The sequence below is a fragment of the Ochlerotatus camptorhynchus genome, unplaced genomic scaffold (assembly GCF_037179485.1).
Source record: "Ochlerotatus camptorhynchus isolate MF236.1 unplaced genomic scaffold, CSIRO-AGI_Acam_v1.1 ptg000242l, whole genome shotgun sequence".
Classification (NCBI taxonomy): Eukaryota; Metazoa; Arthropoda; class Insecta; order Diptera; family Culicidae; genus Ochlerotatus; species Ochlerotatus camptorhynchus.
The window spans coordinates 1,450,872-1,472,613 of NW_027040732.1; the positions used below are offsets into that span (position 1 = coordinate 1,450,872).

Below are 21,742 nucleotides of genomic sequence, written 5' to 3' on the forward strand. Positions count from 1 at the left end.
TGTTTTATCCAGAAAAGTTCGATTACAAAACATTGTCACACTTATCGAATTTATTGCTCAGTGTCTTGTCTTGCTTCTACTAAGGCTGTGAACCATTTGCCGAGTTAAATTTAACTCGTGGTTAAAAGTGACATTTCGAAAGTTATTTTCTTAAAGTGATAGATTGTTAATATCAGTATGGTTGACATTTCGAGTTCAAAGCACTGTCAGAGCTGGTAAATATCACAGCCGTCATTTCTAACTAATTTAGATGAATTAAAGCAAGCAACCGTATGTAATCGATAGAGTGAATATATTATTAAGATTTCCTCGGAACTAGCAACATTAATAGCAATAAATGAGCTAGTAATTACGATGAACACAACACTGTCACGTTCTGTCATGACAAAAAATTCGATGAGATTTTGAAGAAAATTTCCATCATCATGTTCTCATCCGATGATAGTGACAGAAGTATCTCTGTAAATATCGCGTGAGATCTTCCATTGAAAATGACATTTGCCAGCCCTGAGCACTGCACATCAACAACGATGTGCAGTACAATCTAAAATGAAGTGATTTGCTGTTGATTTAATCGTTCTTCGATATGATCTCTTCTTAGGGATTTGCACATCGAATTGCAATGTTTGGCAAGTAGTGCAAATTGAACAGTAAATCACTTTACATGAACGTGATGTTTTTTTACCGTGTACCCGATGATACTGACGAAGTTCGATCAAAGATGAATACTAAGATGAAACTGTCGGAAGAAAAACTTTCTATTTTAGTGTCTTCTTTCACGGTCCCTTTCATCCAATGAGAACCCCCCGTATTCAAGGTAATTTTGTGGTTTTGCTGCCCCCTCGGAAGAGATGAAATTTTGCGCTCATTTTTATCAAAACAAACACACCTAAATCAGAGATGTCCCATTTTTTAATTACTCGATTAACAACTAATCGATTATTTTTTGTTCGCTGTGCTGCCATTTTTCCACTAATGAGAGTGCAGCACATGTTTGAAACGATCGGTGATGATCCTCTGGAGATGTTAATCCTTATATCGGCACGATATAACCGATTATAAATAGTTTACTTTTCGGTTCATTAATCGATTAAACGATTATTCGAATGAAAATCGGACATCACTAGATGAATGTGAAACGTCATTTCAAATATAAGGCCGTTCATATACACTCAAAAATATTACTAAACAAAGATAGATTAAAATTTAATCCATTTTCGGTTACGTAATGTTCATACATTGATCTGCATAAATTTCACATAAAAATAATACTAAGTTCGAGTAACGGAGCGAAATTCGTTCAGTGTACATAAACAAATAATGTTAAATTTTAAATTACTTCAGTTTTGAACGTCATATCTTCTATCATTTTTCCTCTTCGATCTGTTCGTTTTCGGTCGCCTGGCTGATAGCTTGTTTGGTGAATTTATTGAAAACTGTCATGGAAAAATACTTTTAGAAAGTATTATTTGGAAGAACCATAGGTAGTTTGATAAACATATTTTGAAAACCAAAGAGATGACATCAAAATTTTATTTTCAATTATGCTGCAATGTTGTTCGTTTCTGTACCGTGCCGTGATGTCGTTGTCAATACTACACCTAATGACAACTTCCAAAGCGATGATAATGGTGATAAAAGGGTGATAAACAGCAGACACGACAGCTCTATTGCTGTAACGTCAGCTTGGAGATTTCACCACCGATTCGCACGATTGTGCAGCATAGGTCGCAGCTTAAACAAAGGCCGAACAATCATCCATGTCAAATCGGCACGCAGTAAGGATGCACTACATGCTGGATTAGAACATTCTTATTATTCAAATCAATTTATTCTTTTACAGAACAAGCCGAATATTACTGTTGTCCATGGAGGAGATTCCATCCCGTGTGTCTATGTAAGAATAAACGGGATCCTCAGAACCAGAACCAGAACTGGTATCAGACTCGGTGTATTTTACTACTTCTGAACCAGTTGCACGACCGAACTAAAGCTACAGTGCCACGTCTAACTCTTCGTCTAGACTTCGAGGGACATCCGGTGTAGCGTGGCATTTCAATAATAGAAACCGGAAACCTGGTTCACGAGGCTTCAGTACGTGTTTAAAGTCGGAAATTGGGGAGAGCTTTGAAGACTTGGATGAATCAGTGTCACGTGAATCTCTTCCGGTCGACATCTAGGAGCTACTTGTCCTGCATGACATTCCAATCGTGCATATTTCCAATCCCATGTTAGTTAGATTAATGATGAGTGGTTATATTGTTATTCTAACCATGTAGTCATATTGTTAATGCTATCAATCATTTAATTTTGTCTAAAAATAAATTTATCATAACAAAACAAAATTTCATTCAAGAGAAATATACTAAATAGAAACGAGAAAAAAAAAACGCACTACCCTGAATAAACCGCATACATACATTGCAAGTATATTCACATTTTATACTAAGGCACGCATAAACTATTTGTATACTAAGTTCGTATTCTCTCTCTTTATACCCACCCTAATAAAAAATAACCATAAACGAACGATAACCCAAATCATTGAACTATTCCACAAATGGTTTGGATGATACCCAGAACACGTCGTTAAGCAAATTAACCATACAATTTTTATTAGGGCAGCTATGCGTCGGACGGGAGAGTTGAGATTTAGCGTAACTTTTAATCTATTTAGATTTGAATATTTTTTTAGTGTATAATGATACAATTTGAAAGAGACCGTTGCTAATCACAAATTACGTCCCCACGGTAACTGAAATAAACACGAGTGTTCACCGGTTGATCTAATGCTTACTTGGCACGATATAACCGACTAAAAATAATTGATTTTTCGATTCCTTAATCGATTTAACGATTATTCGAATAAAAATCGGACACCACTAGATGAATGTGAAATACCATTTTGACATCCACTCTGGATCAACAATAGAAAAGGGCCCATCACCGTGTAGGTAGAAGTTCCTTCCTCCTATCCGATGATGGTGTTAGTTTGCGTGGGTGGCCTTCGCTTTGTGAGTAAAGGGCTTTGCAACGGTTTGTTTACAAATGCTGATGAGCCCTTTTCTATTGTTGATCCAGCACTATCCGATGTAAAATATAAGAGCCGTTCATAAATAATGCTACAATTTGGAAGGGACCGGGGCTAATCACAAATGATGTACAGGCAGATTGAGGTTAAGGAAACGCCACTGCTGATAGTATTCAAATGGAACGTTCAAATGCGATCCGTCACGTCTGTTTGTCTTTGCCTCTATGGCTACGGTTCTGTCTGCCTGAGAGTAGGCAGCCAGTGTAGTAAACAGATAGCTAAATTTAGTTCTAGTCGACGACGAACTCGTCGAGACGGGGGGGAAACCAGAGTAAGATTGTCAACTTCAATGTAGGTTACTACAATATCGAATAAAACAGCGAAAAGGATGGGAAAAGTGCACCCGATGCGCCAACACAACGCTTCCGCCTGTCCGCATCGTGATTTGTTTTGATTTTCCGGCTTTCCACGCTCACGCTGCACTATATCTGGAGTTTGTCCGGTCTCAGTCCCGTCGGTGCGGGAGGAACGGCAGAAATGAGGGAGTGAGTTGGAAAATGTTTGGTTAATTAATGCCGCCTCTCTTGCAGGTTTGAGTTTTTCACTAAGTGGCAGAGTTAGAATGCGCACCAGTGCCGGTGATTTGAAGTGCCATTTGGTGGGATCAAATAAGGATTAATGGAGGAAGTGATTAAATGTTATACACCTGGCTTTGGCTATTCGTCTATTGAGCGTTGAGTTTGGAGAAAACTACCTTCAGGAAAAGCCTTGACTGCTCAATGAAGAACAATCATCGTCAATTAGGGAGCGCGTTGGCCGTGAAACAGGGAAACCACAATAAGAAACATAAAATTCAAAGGGAAGTAACAAATGTTCTGGTCTAGTGATGTTTCATAATGTCGCCAAACCTGATGCCCCTTGAGCGTCTACTCACTGTGCGTGTGTCTTCAAAAAAAAAAAGCGATCAAGAAGTGAATCACCACTCATAGAATTACGATTCGTTGACCTTACGAGCGCTCTCTAAATTAATAGTGAGCTCACATGTGCTGTATAGGTGTATGAACGTATACCTTTCGACTCGAGGCAATGGAATTAATAAGAGTGTACTGCGACTGTAGAGAAACCTTAAAACCGTCGAAGCTGGGTACTAAATTTAGAAACTTTACCATTAGTCCCTCTCGAGAGGATGGCCCCATGGCCCCGTGTCAAAATTGAATGGTTTTGAGAAGTTTGAAAATGTCCAACCCAAGAACAGGGCCGTAAATGTGTCACAACAAGCGGTGTAGAACGTGATTAATTACCATACGAATTTGATCTGGAGCTTGCAGATGCAATAGGCTGAATTTCGGCGGTTCAGATGAGAACCGTTAATCAGCAGACTAGATGCTTTGGTGGGATTCTCGCTGGAACTGAGCAGTTGCTCAAAGTTACCGGATTTGGCTCGACGTTTCCGGCGTCGCCGCCGCAACCGATGTACAACGAGATCCTGTGAGTTAATTTTGTGAGTATTGTCGATTGCATTGTTGTTGTTCAGTGCGGCGACGGGTATGATCTCCATCGATGGTTTAACGTCATAGCACTGACAACAGCACAAGCACACACAATCACACTGGAATTCCGGTCGAGTATTGTCACCGCCATTGTTGGTGGTCCCGTCGCTGACACTGCCACCGTACGCATCACTAACGGTCGCGGCGGTATTGTTGCTATTGTACATTTTTGGCCACCGTTGTGGGATTTGTTTGGAATTCGCACTTTCGTTTCGCTACTGGCACTGAATAATAATAATACCGCGCCGTTTGTGGCTTGTCATTCAACATTGTTCCGAAACGGTGACGCGGGATCGAAATCACTGGTTTCTGGTTCCACTACCACTTCCGACGACGACCGAGCGCGCATTAATTCAAGTTTTGTCAACATATAGGGCGCGTCTCGCTGCCATGGCTGCAGGCGCCCTCGTTCTTCTTCACTTTCTATCGCAGAATGATACACTGATGTAGAGTTCACTTTGAATGCTTGTTTGTTAACATTCCTCTGAATATTGTACTTGGTGTATCAAGCAGCAGAGGTCGCTTCATGGAAATTGATTCCTACCGAGGGAGAGCATATTTTCGATGTTCACGATTGTTACGCGTCACTGGGAATAAGCTCACGCGTCCTCACTTACGACCAGCCGTAGAGCTGGATGGGAAGTGGTCTATATTCTAGAAGAGGGGAAGAGACTAGGAATTGTAAGATTTCCTACTTCCGAGTATTGAAGGAAGGTGGGTAATCCGAAACGATTTCCAATAGTCACATCTGTGAGCCAAAAGAAAAAAAAAAACAAACTATGGGTAGGATGTCGTACAACCGGATCGACTGTGGTACGTGACCTAAACAACAGGTCGAACCAGACTAGTGCTGGATGGTGCGGAAAATCGCGTCGATTCGATGTTATCATGATGCGATAAAAATGAAGAATTTCGCCAGCTAAGATTAGAAGGTAAATATAGGTAACCTGTCATGGTACAAAGCGATAAAGGCCATACTGTCATGTAGACAAGAAATCCACTGAGCGGTAATTTTCTAGAGACCAATGGAAATTCATTTAAGGCAGGCTGATTATAAGTCTGGGCGTCAACATTTGCGTCACATGCACAACCAACAGCCAATTTTGTTTTGTTGCACAGGTCTCATATCAGAGAAGCGGTACAATTTTTTTGCATTTACAGCAAAATATCGATTGACGAGAGCACGCGAGATAAGATAACGGTGCCACATATCACACACAGTTTCAATCCGGGCTTCACTGCAGTATAGGGACAGGCCGAAACCCATTCCCGTTCAGCAGATATGCTTCCCAAGAATGTAATCTCAGCCAATGATCGCCGCTTAATCACTCCCAACAAGCTCTAATTGGAGCGTGTAGCGATAGAATCCACACCCGTCGGTTGATGAAGGAAACCCGCTTAAATCAGTTTCGCGCGCTCTCGTTCATATTAATTTGACTCTAATTATGTCAATTTCAATTCAGCTCAGGCTGTTTTGCCGCTAGCGAGTAGGCAGGCGTCAAAAAGGATTGCATATCATCAAATTTTAATTAAAACATTCGTTCTTTATGCTCTGCCCAGACGAAGACTCCCGTGTTTACAGTCTTCTTCCCCGGCCACACATTATTAAGTGGTAAAGAAAAGGGCGTCCGACAGCATCCAAGTGTGCTCTTTTGCGTTTGCTCTTTCGTGAAAACTAATGATCTTTTAAACATTGCTCCAATTTTCTTCGTCTTTTTGCTGCTGCCACTGCCGCCGCATGTCTCATCTTCTTTGTTTACATCACATACAACAGTCGTCCCCGATGCTCCTCGTGTACTCTCATTTGTTTATTCACATGCGCGTCACTCTCCCCCTTCTCCCTCGTTTCTCCGGGATTTCTTCACACACAGGGCCGCCTCTTTTGCTCTGATAGGTTAGGTATGGTACCTTGCCCGATGTTTTGCTTGTTCTTACACACTTTTCACATCGGTTTTCGGTGAGGTGTTTTCATCTGTGGGATTTTTTCCCTGTCCCACTTGTCCGTTTCCTACTTCCGATACAGAATTGCTGCAAAGCCATTCGTTGGATGCTGAGACACACCGAACACAAACTGCTCAAACGACGTACAAATTACAATGCAATTAGTTCCGTTTCAAGAAGGAAGCAATACTTCCGGTTCTGCACCGGTCCGACCCTTTCTTTGTCTCGCCTGTGTGTGAGATCGTCCATTATTCATAGGTTCTCACCAGGACGCTATAAAATGGAAAATTACATCCGCAACTGGTGCGATCAAGGAAGACATAAATTCCTATCGAGCACACAAAGACTTGGCACTGCCGCTGGATTGATTGTTTCTCTCACGCACCGAATAACTCCGATCGATTCACTCACGAGCGTGCCAATCTGCCCTTTTCCTTCATTCAAACGGGCCTTGTTTTCTTCCAATTTACAACCGTTTGTGCAGTTTGTACCGTCGATATTGTATAATTAATACACGGCAATTATTAAATTCCTTTGATTCGATAAAAACTCATGTACCGGGCGCGCACACGTACACACAAATCGGAGGAACTTGGCGAAACAGTGGACGGAAGTGTGGTTTACCGGTGCTGGGTGCCCTGATTTAACGATCCGTGACTGATATCGACACGCTGCCCGAAGACGCGCGCGAACCGCTGCTCGCCGCGATGCGCAAAACCGTTGTGACAGACCGTACTGTTGCCGGAGCACTGCAAACTCGGTCGGTCGGTTGGCCGATTGGTGATCCCTCAATTCTATGCCCCGACGATGAGTCGTGTGCTCCTCTCCTATATCGCACGCTCGAGCGCTATCGCTCACCACATACCACATACACCCTCTAATAAGCGGCGTTCTCCGTGCAATCCGGACGGGAGTTGCAGTGTAGAATTAAGCTCATCATCACACAGGTATCGCCTCCATAGCCACTGGTGGTCAGCAGAAATGATGAAGCGATAGTGGCTCTGAAGTGCTGCGGCGAGAGAAACTCGCTCATATGGGCGGTTGATACGGTCGCCATAAGTTACCGTCACTGGGCAGTATTCGGCGGCTTGATTTTGGCAAACAGGCGGCTACTTAGCTCGGGATTTTTTACTATGTGGGGAAAGGGCGGTTAACCGGTTGGGGCAATCGGGCGAATATTCTGGCTCTGCACGCTATTTCAAAACAACACAAATTTTAGTAGGATATACCCATGAATGAAAAAAAAAAAAAAATAACGAAATTCGAGGTGGTTATACTTTCCGGATAAGTTTAGTCAATTGACATTGTTGACAGCGTGCAGCACTGCTTATAACTGCCAAGCTAGTTCAGACTACAGAGTTATAACATGCGCTATCTTGATGGTGGTTTCTGCGTTGCAATTATTTGACAACCGTTATAACATGTTATAACTCTCCAGTCTGTACAGCGTTTGAAACGCTGTCCAGACTGGAGAGTTATAACATGTTATAACGGTTGTCAAATAATTGCAACGCAGAAACCACCATCAAGATAGCGCTATAACATGTTATAACTCTGTAGTCTGAAGATGAACAAGGCATAAATGAAATGAAATCTCGATTACTTTTCGAGCGTATCAGCTTTTGTAAACAATGCATTTGATCGTCGATTTGGCGTAACTGGTAGCTCACCCGCGCATTAGAGTGATGCAAAATTTGAAATTTTCGCTCCACAATACTTAAACGATTCCAAATCGGATCCTGACTGAGATGGCACAGAAACTGAGATGGCACAAACCATTCGAAGTTTGTATGGGAATTGCTATGGTAAAACCAAGATTTTTGTTCATGTCTATCTAATAATTCACCATATCGGTCTGCTTCAAAATCTTTCAACTTGTAGGAATTTTTTCCAGCTACAACTTTGCTGATTACCACTTTTTGATTAAATGAAAGAATCAAAAGTTATCAATGGTTCAATGCGCTGATGTCTTATGATCATGCTCAATCAACTGCTCAGCAGGCAACATTGGTGTTTCTGGCGCGTTGAATAGGACACAAAAATCATGGTTACTATGTCACAAAATACAGTGTTGCCTACAGAGCAGCTGCTTGGCCATGTCATAAGTTTACCAATCTCTTAAATAATTAATAACTTTTTCCTGTCTCGTTTTAAATAGAAATGATCTTCAGCAAAGTTGTAGCTGAGAAAATTTTCTATAAGAATGGCTATCGAATTATTTTGCAGCTCAATATGGAAAAAGACTAGAAGGCAATGAACAAAAAATGAGATTTTCCATAGTAATTTACATGTAAACTTCAAATGGGTTGTGCGAAGTCTGTTTCTAACCAAATGAGTTGTAACTTTGGGAGGCCAATCAGGACCCGACTTGACACCATTTAAGCACTGTGGAGCGAAAAAGTCAAATTTTGCATTAGTCTACCCGCGCATGCTTACACTACCATCAGATATGGGACATTTTACCTACCTGGTAGTGGTGTTAGGATGCGTGGGCGAGCTATCAGTTACGCCAAACCGATGATCAAATGCATTGTTTACAAAAGCTGATACATTCCTTCGAAAAAGTAATCGAGAAATAAGGCTGTTCACGAGACAATTGCGATCAGCTGACTTTTTTGTTTACCAAGAACTTTTGACAGATCACAGTAGAACTGACAGTTTATTCTCATATGAATTTATGCTTTGTTTATGTTTACATTCAGGACCATTGACATCAGATCACTCACACACTCTAGATTTCTAACTGTCAGTTCCACTGAGAAACGTCTCTTGGATCAAGCGTGTGGTAGTCGTCTAGGGCACATGTCCCAAACCTGGGCCTAATAAACAGCCATCAATTATGATTTTAATCATATGTCAACAAATAATTAATCTGCAGACGACAATTCACCGTCAACATACGCATTTGATGATCTGAAAGTGAAGATAACAATAACAAACCAACAAAACTACGCACTTGAAAGTGGGATTACGCAAGTGTGTGTGTTTTAAACGTCAGAAAGGTCAATGGAAGAAGCATGTTGCCCTATTCGCAAATCAGAGTTAGCCCCCGATGAGAAATAGAGGCACTATGATAGTGATGATGATTCCAATTTTATTATACGAGTGCAACCTTAAAATCTAGATAGAGCTGGAATTAGGGCCTAACAGCTTTTGTAAACAATGACTTATCTTGATGATTTCTAGACACTTATCTTGATGATTTCTAGACATTTGGCTAGTTGGGTTGGTCTGCAAGGACGTGCCTTGAATTCCTAGAAATCATCGATAGAAGTCATTGTTTACAAAAGCTGTTACGCCCTATTTCCTGCTCTATCTAGAAATGCTTTTGAAGACCCATTCCATCGATGAATTTAACAACATCGCTTGATTGGATCCTTTGAATGCGACAAACTTATGGTCCTTCATGACTATTAAGATTTCTTTACAATACGGTTCACGGTAGTAGATTAGTACCATAGAGGTAACTCTAAGACTAGTAGGTCCCGAAGAAACGTGCTCAACTTTTCGGCTCAGCTCTGGTACTCTCTTCGGTGCCAAGCTAATCGATTTACCCCTCGAAACAGAGGAAAAACCAATAACCCCTCATTTTATCTGTCAATTTTTCATAGCGAATCAATACAAACATTGCGTAGTACTAGAATTTCGACTAGAATGGGGTACATTAATCGTTTGCTTGGGACCAATAGGCTAGTCAAGTAGTGAGCCAATTTTAAATCGTTAGTTTCGTATTGATTGTTGTTAGTACCACCTGTCAGTCGCCAATTTCTGGAATATAATTTAAATTTTTCCCCCGGAACATTGATTGTTGAGATTTTGAGATTTCTTCTTCTAGAACCATGAGAAAAGTAGCCAATTAGTTGGTCCAGTTTTGTGCAATCGCTGAAGTCACACCAAAACTGCTTGACAAAGCGGTCAATTAAAAAAAAAACATCAATGGCAAAGTTGAAATTTCCATTCAGATAGCGTAGCAAGGTTTTGCAAAAGCTGTCATTTTAGTAGACAGGAAGCTCTGCTTACTGATTATCAGCAAATGCTCTGACATTTGTCTGTTTTACTGGATTCTTAGGCAATGCTTGAAATGTTAACACTGACTTCCAACAAAGATTTATTTTACTGAACCCATTTCAGCAAACTGTTTTGCTGGAACTTAAAATTTAAATTTGGTGTTTACACTCAAAAATATTACTAAACAAATATAGATCAAAAATCAAATATTTGGAGTATAAGCGACGTTTATGCATTGGTTTGATTATTAATTTCCTCAAAATTATACAAATGCTGTGTTCCATTTGGAAATTTTTCACTTATAGACTGTTCCAGAAAGTATAAGCACACCTTATTTTAACGGTCACTTTGAATATAATGAAATATTTCAACATGTTTTGGCTGCGTTCTTTGTGTTTGCTCATTTCTGAATGACATAGCATCAAAAAAGTGCTCAGGTTTGTATTTCCTGTCAAAATGCGTGGTCTTACTCCGGAACAACGAAAAAGTATCGTGCACAAATGGTGCACTGTGAGCGGACTCTCCTTGAGAAAATTGGCCAAGGAAGAGGGTGTAAGCGTCGGAGCGGTACGAACTGCGATTAAAAAATATAGAGAACAGTGTACGTTTGAAGATGCGCCAAAGAGTGGCCGGAAATCCGGTCCTGTAAGTCCGGATATCGATAAAAAGATCAGGGATGCCTACAAACGAAAACCAGCGACTTCCGTTCGGGATGTTGCGAAAAAAAAACTAGGGACCTCGTCGAGTAACGTCATGCGTGCCAAAGAAAGACTTGGGCTAAAAACATACCGGAAGCAGAAAAAACCCAAAAGGAACCCAAAACAGGCCGCGTCCGTGAAACCACGGGCCCGCAAACTCTACGATTCGTTATTGTGTCGAAATTCTGGGTGTATAATAATGGACGACGAAACGTACGTGAAACTAGATCCGCCGAACTGCCGGAGCACGGCCAATCGAGACTTTTTGGGCTTTAACCAAAGCAAAGCTTCGAAAATTAATAAAACCAGCGGACGACATCCAAAAATTCAAAATAGATTGGCCAAAAGTGGTCAAAATGGTGGGAAGTACCACTGTGCAGAAGCTAATGGGTCATGTTCGAGGAAAAGTTAGGAGTCTTGGCTATGATTAAATGTGTTGATTAAACGAGAGTAAAATATCATTTGAAATACAAATACAAATATGATTTGCCAAATAAAATTATTAAAACTTAAAAAAAAACATGATTTTTTTGTTATTTTGAAAGTGTACCTATACTTTCTGGAACAGTCTATAAATGTGACACTTCGAAAATAAATTAAGATGTTCGAAAATCACTCCGGTGTTGATCGGCCTATTTTCGAGAAAGCTACTGTCAAAGTTGATTCTTTGTCTGTCAGAAATAAAGGCCCAAACGCAATATGGGCGGAAACGGAAAGTTTGACAGTTGTCGCAAAAGACATCAAGATGCCTAACCGAAGTCGATTTGGTTCTAACTAGTTTTCAATCCGACAAGTAGGCTAACTCAGATCGGGCTTTTCCGCTGCCGCTGCCGTTCCGCTTCCGCTGTCATTGCGCTTGGGCCTTAAGTCTGTTGGAATAGCAGGTTTATTTGAAAAATTTCCATCTGTCAAATTTAACTGAAAATTGACCAAATGGAACACAGCCTTAGTCCGAATACCGATGAGGAATTCGTTCAGTGTAGTATATCCTTTGACAGACTTGAAAATAGAAAAAAAAAAGAAAACAATAGGAGCTGAGGAATCATACACAATTCGAAGTGGTTCCCGGTCAGATGATGACAGTTCAAGTGCCGCAATCAAGCATCTAACCACCAACGAAGACGAGCAGCGATCGAATCCAACTGGCGATAACGCATGGTAAGTTATTATAATGTACAAATTCGACAGTGAAAATGCATAACGGCCTATACGCGATGATCGATTCTCTTCGTCGATTTTCTCTTTTGTTAATAACTCGCTAGATTTAACGTTTCTCGGTGCGTTTGCTGTTGCTTTTGATAGCCAATACAACCTGTTACTACTCTGCGTTGAACAAATTCTAGAAAATTGTTTCGCTTAGCTGTAGCAATGCAAAGAGAAAATCGATGAAGAGAATCGATCATCGCGTATTCGCCCTTATGCATGCTCACTGTCGAAATATCTTTGAAATTGCTTCAGATTGGAGAGGGTCTTTTGTCAGGTTTCAGACTCCAGAAGAGAAACCTGGCAAAGTGTACGTCATGGTGAAATGCCGGATCAAACCGATGGTAATGAAACCAGAGAAGTACTGAATTTTGGATCGGTAGCAAATGTTCCTAGCTCGAATATCTCTGATTACTTTCGCAAGGTTGTTTTTTGGATGCTGCTTAATAGGGCTACAAAATGGTGAGTTGACAACCTGGAAGGAGCGGAATACTTAGCCCTGGTCCTTTCAAGTTCCTACTTCACGCCTCCCCGAGTCATATGATAACAAAAGACTACCAGCTAAAACATGGACACAGCTGGGTGGCGTAGCCTGGGCAATGTTGCCAGTGCGGCAATAGCAAAGTGAAGAGATGCGACGCGAACACTGGCGCGGTAACCATAGTACGGTGATAGAGTAAATGCTTCACTAAACCCGAGCGTCTGTTCACCATGGAGGTGCGGCTCAAAACGGCGTCTGTTCTCCATGTTAGGAGCGACTGATCACCGTCCTAGTGCCAGCGTGGGACTCTAAACAGAGCTGTGCACGATGGTCCCCCGGCGAGACAGGGGGTTGGGGCAGGCCCAACAAGCCGCCCTGAAAAAAAAACAAAGTTGCAAATACTGAAGAAAGAAATACGGATCGGAACAATCGGCACAGACCTACGCGACGAAATAAGGACTACGATTGAAAACTTGGAACAGGGAACTGCAAATTGCTCGGCTTCCCGGGCTGCGATAGGTTAATCTATGACGAACTTCAACCACGCAACTTCGAAGTCGTAGAAGGTGTGATCAGAAGAGCTGGGATAGTCCATCCAGCTTCTTGGCTTCGCTGATGACATTGACATCATGGCACGGAACTTTGAGACGATGGCGGAAACGTACATCAGACTGAAGGCTGAAGCTAGACGGATTGGACTTGCCATCAACGCATCAAAGACAAAATACATGAAAGGAAGAGGTTCTAGGGAAGACAATGTTAGCCTCCCACCCAGCGTTTAGATTGACGGTGACGAAACCGAGGTGGTCGATGAGTTCGTGTATTTGGGCTCACTGGTGACTGCCAAAAATGATACCAGCAGAGAAATTCAAAGACGCATTATGGCAGGGAATCGTGCCTACTTTGGACCCCGGAGGACGCTCCGGTCGAATAAAATTCGCCGCCGCCGCACGAAGTTGACTGTCTACAAGACGCTGATTAGACCGGTGGTCCTCTACGGCCACGAGACCTGGACTATGCTCGTGGAGGACCAACGCGCCCTTGATGTTTTCGAACGAAAGGTGTTGCGTACCATCTACGGTGGAGTGCAAACTACGAGGCTGGCGAAGTGTGGCCATGGATCGAGTAGAGTGGAGACGACTTCTTCGGACAGCATAAACAACAAGGCCTTAGTCTGATTGGTAAGGTAAGGTATGAATACGTTACAGAAGATTCAGATACCGGTGCGATTCGTCAAACCATGGCTGCATCATCTGCTGCGACGTGTTCTGGATCTGTTGACAGAACCACTAGGCATTTGAATATGCTGAAAATTTCATAAAGAACATCCTCCTAGTGGGCTTTATTGCTAAGGAACTGATCGCATGGCTGGTTTGAAGCAAGGTTGCAAAGACTCATTTCAGCTAAAACAATGTTTTTCTAAATTATGAAATATTTAGATGCCATGATCAAATTTTGAATTGGTAGGATACAAGAATGTGTTTGACATATTAAACCTGTTTATTTCACTTCATGAGAGTCACAATCAGCGATTTTTCACAAACTCACTCACTCACTCACTCACTCACTCAGCGATCAGCAAATCGCTGATTGTGACTCATAGAAAGCAACATTTACAGGTTGTATGTTTCCAACGCATACTTTGTAACCTCTTCTTGTAAGTTACAAGTAAAACATGCCATCATACCATCTTTTGGTTTTATTATTCCGAAAAACATTATTTTAGCTGAAATGAGTCTTTGCAACCTTGGTTTGAAGACGACTTCAAGACTAAGTTCTCGTTCTTGGATCCGATGGATGGTTCAAAAAAAAATTGATGTGAGTTGATATTTATGTTAGTTTTTATATACATCACTTAATTCGATCTGCTGTTTCTTCTACTCTCTAATTTCAGGGACAAAACATACGGCTTTACAGATTGATCACTTCGACAAGGGGAGACCTAAATCTAACGTAACTGTCAGAATTGCCATAGCTGACCAGACCCGGATGCATTATACGAGGCTCTTCCCAGGGTTGTTAATCGGTTTGGTGGGGCGTTACACAGGACGCTAAAGAAAAGCAATTATGCACCTATTATTGGCGAAATTTTTCAATTGAGTAGAACATTTCCAATAAGTTCTCGGAACATTTAGGTGCATTTAGATTCGAATTGTAAGCCCCGCCCCTAACAGGATTTCCCACCGAAAGAAAGAATGTTTTGTTTCGAGTGTGTAAAAAAGGAGGGACTTACAATTGGGTTCATTAGGGGTATTGAGGTAGTTGGATATCCATAATCTGGATTACAAATGGATTCGAAATCCACAATTTTATAAAATTTGAGGTACTGGCACTTTAAGTACGATTACATTAGCAAAAATCGTCACCTTAGCGCCCCTCGCTGGTACTTTGTATGGGAGCGAGCTGTGGCTTTGTTAGTTTTGTGTGATGGGAGCGTTACATCTAAATCTCAATTCTAAAAGCTCGAAAAATCTCGCACTAGCAGATCAATCTAAGATAAATCTTCTTTCATTTCTCGCATCTATGTACTTGCACCGTGCATCATTTTTTTGAAGGCAATCTTCAGAATCGTTATCAATCTTCTTTCTATCTACTCAGCGTGTGACACTAATCAGCTAACCACAGCAAAACAAAATCTTTTCTGCATTGTAGATAAGAGGTAACTTTGGTTCGGTGTCAAGTCTTGATTTAAAAATCGAGATGAAAGTCTATGGGATCGAAATAAATATCGTTGCGCTCAGAAAATTAAGCCCTTGCAGACGAGCAGTAACCAGTATATTTTTCAAAATTCAGTGCTAGGTACTGAAATCTGAAATCTGTGATAGGAAAATCATTTTTTCCCACCACATAAATGCCCCGTTTTCTTATGCAAAATGATGGATGTGCGTTCGAAAATTTAGTATTTTTAAGTAGATCAAAGATGTACCGAGAAATAATTGAAGGTATTTATGCCATCCTATTTTTTTTAGCTTTATTCACACCGACAAACCGACATGAATGATCATACAAAGTATCATCAAATTTCTGATCAAAGCACAAAACTGACATCTGCCGCCGTGTTCGCGAAAAATGTGTATCCTAGCCACGAACACACTTACTAAATGTATGAGTTGGTTCGTGTCTAATCTATTCCGGGAAAATTATTTTTATCTAGATAACAAATCTCTATGGTTTTGACAGATGGGATCGCTGCACATTTGAATCCGCCGTTATGGATTCTCGATTAAGAGTTAAGTTTTAGTTTCATGTCGGTTTGTCGGTGTTATTCTACCGTCCTGACATCAGCGTTAATGTCGTCAATGGGAATTTGCATTGAAAACGTTAACGAACATTATCGTCATAAACGACCCTGCTCTTCACACGCATTGCATCCTAACGGATATATGGTACGTTGTGGTAAAATGACAGCTAACTTGATTGTTTAACTGTCAGATTTGCCGCAACGTATTTCTAACGTATACCATGTGTGTGAACCTTTACTTGGAATGAAATTTTACCTTACCGATTGGTTAATTTTAGAAGCTTTGGCCGACATTGATCCAGATAAATCTGAAAAGGTGAGGTTTTCCCCAGATAGAGCAGTTATACACACTAAGAAATTTTTACAGAGATCTGTAAAATAATCTTAGTGTGAACATATTATAAGCCAATCTTGATGATATTGCTGTTAAATTGTTAGTTGGCAAGGAGACGCGGTCCGGCAAATATTTACCGATTTACTTATGGTTTAAGCCCAGCATTTGCCTCACCGACGGTAAATTGTTTTTGTTTACGCCTCATCAGCCCTTAGAGTCACTATATCCCGATCCGATACCGAGTACCGAACTGGGGTGCAATAGATCACTTCATAAAATCTCAGTTCATCCACACGTTACTCTTCCAGCCAACTCACGCTGCTTGATGGAGCTGCGATTTTCAGTACTCCGTAAACATCCTCCATTCTCGTCGAGTCATCTCAGCTGCTGCTGCTGCTGCTGTATGACGACAGGATGAAACGCAGAACTTTACGCTTTCATTCTATCAGCAGTTGCATGTAGCTCCGCGATATCCGAAATGAGTAGGTGGAGGACCCGCACAAGTGAGAGATCAATTTTTCATTCCAAGCACCAAGTGGCAGGAGAAAGCGAGTTTTCCGGGTTCGACAAGGGTTATACCACCGCAGGTTAATGACACGTGCAACGCTTCTGGATTTGATAAAGTGCTACCGCCGAGCTGTCAAATAGAGGCAAAACACACATTCACACGATCTTATTTAGTACTTCAATAAATTAGATCACCGTGGGAATACAACTGGTGCTACTTTGTGTCGTCGGAAACAAACGGCTGCGAGAAGATGTGTTATCGCTAAATCAGAAATATCAACGTTGGATTTTAGCTATTCCATTCACATCTCGCTGATCTTTCGAAATCCTTTGTCCATTGGGGTGGTTGAGATCAGAGATTTTTTTTTGTTTAACCTATGGAAATTCAGAATTGAGTAACCCTCGTCGCCAAGTGAATGTGACATTTGATCCATTGTTTGTACGAGTTTATGTCTCAAGTGGTGCGGTATATTTCGCCTCCGCATCCATTTATCTTGTTGAAAAAAAATCACCAGCTGTTGGTCCAGTCAGATGTGTGTCTCGTCTCGATTAGGTAACTAGTGCAGCGATAGTGCACTAGAAATTCACTTTCAATTACCTTCAATTAACCACAGCACAAAGAATTATCTGCGCTCTGCTTCTTCCAATTAATGGACGGTAATTATCACGTTTGCACAGTGAGTGTAGGTTGGTACGTTTCAAGGTTTGACAGTTCTGGAACGATATCGATGCCGAACTATGTTCTCCGTCCCGCGGTAGAGATTCAACTAGCTTTGCAGCTTGCAGGCGGTAGACTTCGGCAGATTCGCGAAGCGGGCCTGTTATCAGTTAAGGTCGAATCGCCATTTGTGCCTATCGATTGGGCAAATTTAAAACAATAACATAATGGCTAGAGGGTAGATTTCCAACCAGACCCTACACACATGTGGTGACCGATTCGACTTGTTATCAGCTTGTGGTGAAGCCACTTGTTTACACGAATGTGACGTTAGCAGAAGATGGTTTGCGAAGTCTGTTCTTACGAAAGGCGCGATGCGATGCGCTTCTATTGTCAACAATATATTTAAGCCGAAGCGAATCGAGTTTGTTTTGTTCCAAAAAAAAGGCGGTCAGTCGTTCTTAGATTTCCGTTGATAAGGAAACGGTTGTTTTGCGTCTAACTAGAATGAGTCAGATGGATGCAGCATGATCGTCTTAGCAGAAAAAATAAGAGAACATCAACAACTGTTGCACCTTGAGATAGATCAAATTTTGACCCCAAAAGGTACACGACCATGCTGCCACCTTGGCCGCCACCATCCGTCAATCAAACTCGGTAGAAAGAAGCTGATAAGCGAGGTGTTTCTTCAATTTTGTTGCCCACGCTTCCGATTGAATTTACGGCTTCGAGTTCACACTGTGTGTCTTCTCGAGCATGTACTCTTCGCGGTGCTTTGCGGTTTCGTCGGGCTTCGCTTTCGTGGTGGCGCGCCGTTTCACGGATAGGTGTCGCCCTTGGCGGGGAAAAAATGCGAAGCTTCCAAAGTGGATGTAATTTACGGTACATAGTTCAAATAAATTTGCGTAATACTCCTATGTATCGAAAGCCGGACACTTACTCCATAAATCAGGACACTATTGAAAGTTGATTGTCTTTCAGAATCGTCCCACATGTTTATTATGTTGCAATAATTAATTAAAAATTAAATGTTCGGATTAACGAATCGTCCGGGACTCGGAGCATTACAGTATATTTTTCAGTGCGCGAAAAAGAGTTTGTTGCGAGAAAAATTACAATACAGGTCAACTGCCGTCAGTGCTAGGCTAATCAGTACGCATTATAGGGAGACGTGAGATTTTTGATTTTTTACATCCACACTATTTTATTCTAAACAAAACTTGACTAGCCTATTGGTCCCAAGTAAATCGATTAACGTACCCCATTCTAGTCGAAATTCTAGTACTACAGTATGTTTGTTTTGATTCGCTATGAATGTTTGACAGATAAAATGAGGGGTTCGTGGATTTTCCTATGTTTCGAAAGATGCATCGATTAGCTTGGGACCGAAGATAGTACCAGAGCTGAGCCAAAAAGTTGAGCTCGTTTCTTCGGGACCTTCTTTTCTTAGAGTTACCTCTATGCTACTACTGGATTGTACTAGCATTTTCACCAAATGTACTAGAATGTTTTGGTTATATCTCTTTCACTCTACTCAAAACTGAAATGCATAAAAAATGACAAAATGATACACTCTTTGCAAACTGTCAAATATCATTGCACACAAAATCAAATTTGTTCAAATCAAAACAAAAATACTAGCCAATCTGGTGCCTCATCGCACAAGCTTCTATGAACATTCTATTACAGCGAATCACATTATTTTAATTGATTTCTTCACCAGTTAGTCGTCTGTCACTTCGTGATCGTCAAAAGACCCTCCGAATTATAGGTTTAAAAACATGTTGTTGATCTTTTCTATACAGAATATTTGCAAGAATCTAGAGGATTGCTTATAGAACTGGCTGTGGTTCGTCTTACCCCGACGGGTTTTCTTACCCCATCTCCCCCTGCACATTTTTCCCACATAGTGGATATACTCGTAGAATGTTCAAGGAATAATCCTATTAAAATGGATTTACACGATATTAATTAAGGCAACTCGTCATCACACCTAGCATATATGCCAAAACGGCGTGCTGCTCACATAAACTACCCACATATAAACATGCATAGACAGACAAACCGACCGGACAGACAGTCCATCAGAAAGTGTGGTGAAATGGGGGATAATTATAGAGCATTGCCACCACCACGACCGACGATGGGTTTTAGTCGGTTCGTTGTGTATTGATTCTTGCGGTTGGTTAGGCCTGTCAATTAGATTACGGCAGCAGAGCGCAAGTTCACGACTGCAGATATGGCAGGTGTGAGACGTCTTTGACGACGAGTTATGTCATCCTTAAGGGTTGAATAAGAATTTTGGCTTATGTCTTTCGTAAAGTCAACTTCGTATGCAGGTATTCTACTAGTCGTATGCGGGTACGTAGCTTTGTCGGGACTAATGAGGCCAGAGGCAGCAAATAGTAGATACTTACGCATTCTGTACCCGTGTCCTTTTGAGCACCTCGCCGTTGCCACGGATCGAGCCCTTCTTGTGCAGCGTAGGGGTGGCGATCGTCTGATGGCCGGCCAACTGATGACTGTGGTAACTGTTGGGCTGATGATGATGGTGGTAGGCAAGCTGCTGGGGCGACACGTAATGCTGGTGCTGGGTTTGTGCCGTCGTCTGCGGCAGATACACGTAGCCACCGGTGGCAGTGGCCACGGCCCCGCTGCTACCACCGGTCGATCCTCCGCAGAGGCTGCTCGCATTGCTACTGCTAGCACCACTGGCTAGGATACTAGCACTACCACCACTACCACTACCGGGATGGTGATGATGTGTCGAGTAAATCTGGGATGGACGATCGATCTTTTGTGGAAAACTACGGATGAGAAAGAGAAGCGAAAGGAAAGGATGATTAAAACTCGATGGCCATGATTTCGGAGCAGATGTTTCGCTGAAGGATTCCTTTCTTCTCCTGCACACCGTGGCAGGGAAGACTACTGCTACAGCTACCACTACTTCTTCCACAAGTAACTATATAACATCGTAATGAAAGACGAAGGCAGAGGAGGCAAGTAACGCAGGGTGAAAAAAAAAAAATGAAAACTGATACATGAATGCAATTACAAAAGAAAAAAAAATCAGGTTCTGGTTTTATTTTAAATGGATATGTGGTGTTTCCTTTTCTATCCCCGGAGCGACGACGACTGATCAACAGTTGGCTTCGCGGCGAAAAGGGACATCTGTTCATGTTGAAATTGGCACCAGCAAACGATGGGGGGTTTGCTCGATAAATAGCGTGTGAATTTGTCGTACTTCCACAGACTTTTGGAGCTGGTGAAGATGGGTTTATAATTTGTCAGTAGTGGAACACGTGTGTAAAATGATTTCATTTAATTTTTAAATATTTACAAAGGTTATCCAAATTCAGAGATAGCTGTGTTCAGTTTAATCCCGACAGGTAGGAGGTGTTACAAAAACTGGTCTTATTTTTTTAAATATATTTTGAAGGTTCTTAGGAAGTTTTGACGCGTCTTTTAGGCTATTTTGGAATTTTAGAATCATTTTGACGATTTTAATGCTGTTCTGAAATTCCTAGGGCCATTGTCGTGTTTTTAGGTCATTTTGATAATACTAAGTTGTTTATCTGTCTAGGGGCGACCCTGGCGTAGTGGTTAGAATCCATACCTCTCACGCCAATATCACGAGTTCAAATCTCACCCCCAGACAAGTCACGAATGACCCAAAAGCGTTAAAGCAACAATCAATACGAAACCAACGATTTTAAATTGGCTCACTACTAAACTAGCCTATTGGTCCCAAGCAAATCGACTAACGTACTCCATTCTAGTATAAATTCCAGTACTACACTATGTTTGTTTTGATTCGCTATGAAAGTTTGACAGATAAAATGAGGGGTTCGTGGATTTTCCTATGTTTCGAGGGGTGAATCGATTAGCTTGGGACCGAAGATAGTACCAGAGCTGAGCCAAAAAGTTGAGCTCGTTTCTTCGGGACCTTCTGGTCTTAGAGTTACCTCTATGGTTAAAGTTACTTTAATAATAATAATAAAAATAAAAAAGTTGTTTATCAAATTATGCAACCCGCTAATTGCTCTGTTTGCAATATAACGTAAGCAACAATATTGATGCTATCATGGTT

The 21,742-nt window shown here is 41.4% G+C and overlaps 1 protein-coding gene across 4 annotated transcripts in view; it reads right to left on the reverse strand.

Annotated features, from left to right (window-relative positions):
• Positions 1-21,742, reverse strand: part of siz (Brefeldin-resistant Arf-GEF family protein schizo) — a 49,029-nt gene that overhangs the window by 7,841 nt on the left and 19,446 nt on the right. For 2 of the 4 annotated variants that reach the window (XM_065225956.1, XM_065225954.1), the window contains exon 2: positions 20,070-20,459. In XM_065225956.1, coding sequence (XP_065082028.1) covers positions 20,070-20,459 — 390 coding nt within the window. Of the gene's footprint in view, positions 1-4,332; positions 5,195-17,592; positions 17,751-20,069; positions 20,460-21,742 lie in introns of those variants that run through there. The other 2 variants (XM_065225957.1, XM_065225955.1) reach the window with 2 other exon arrangements.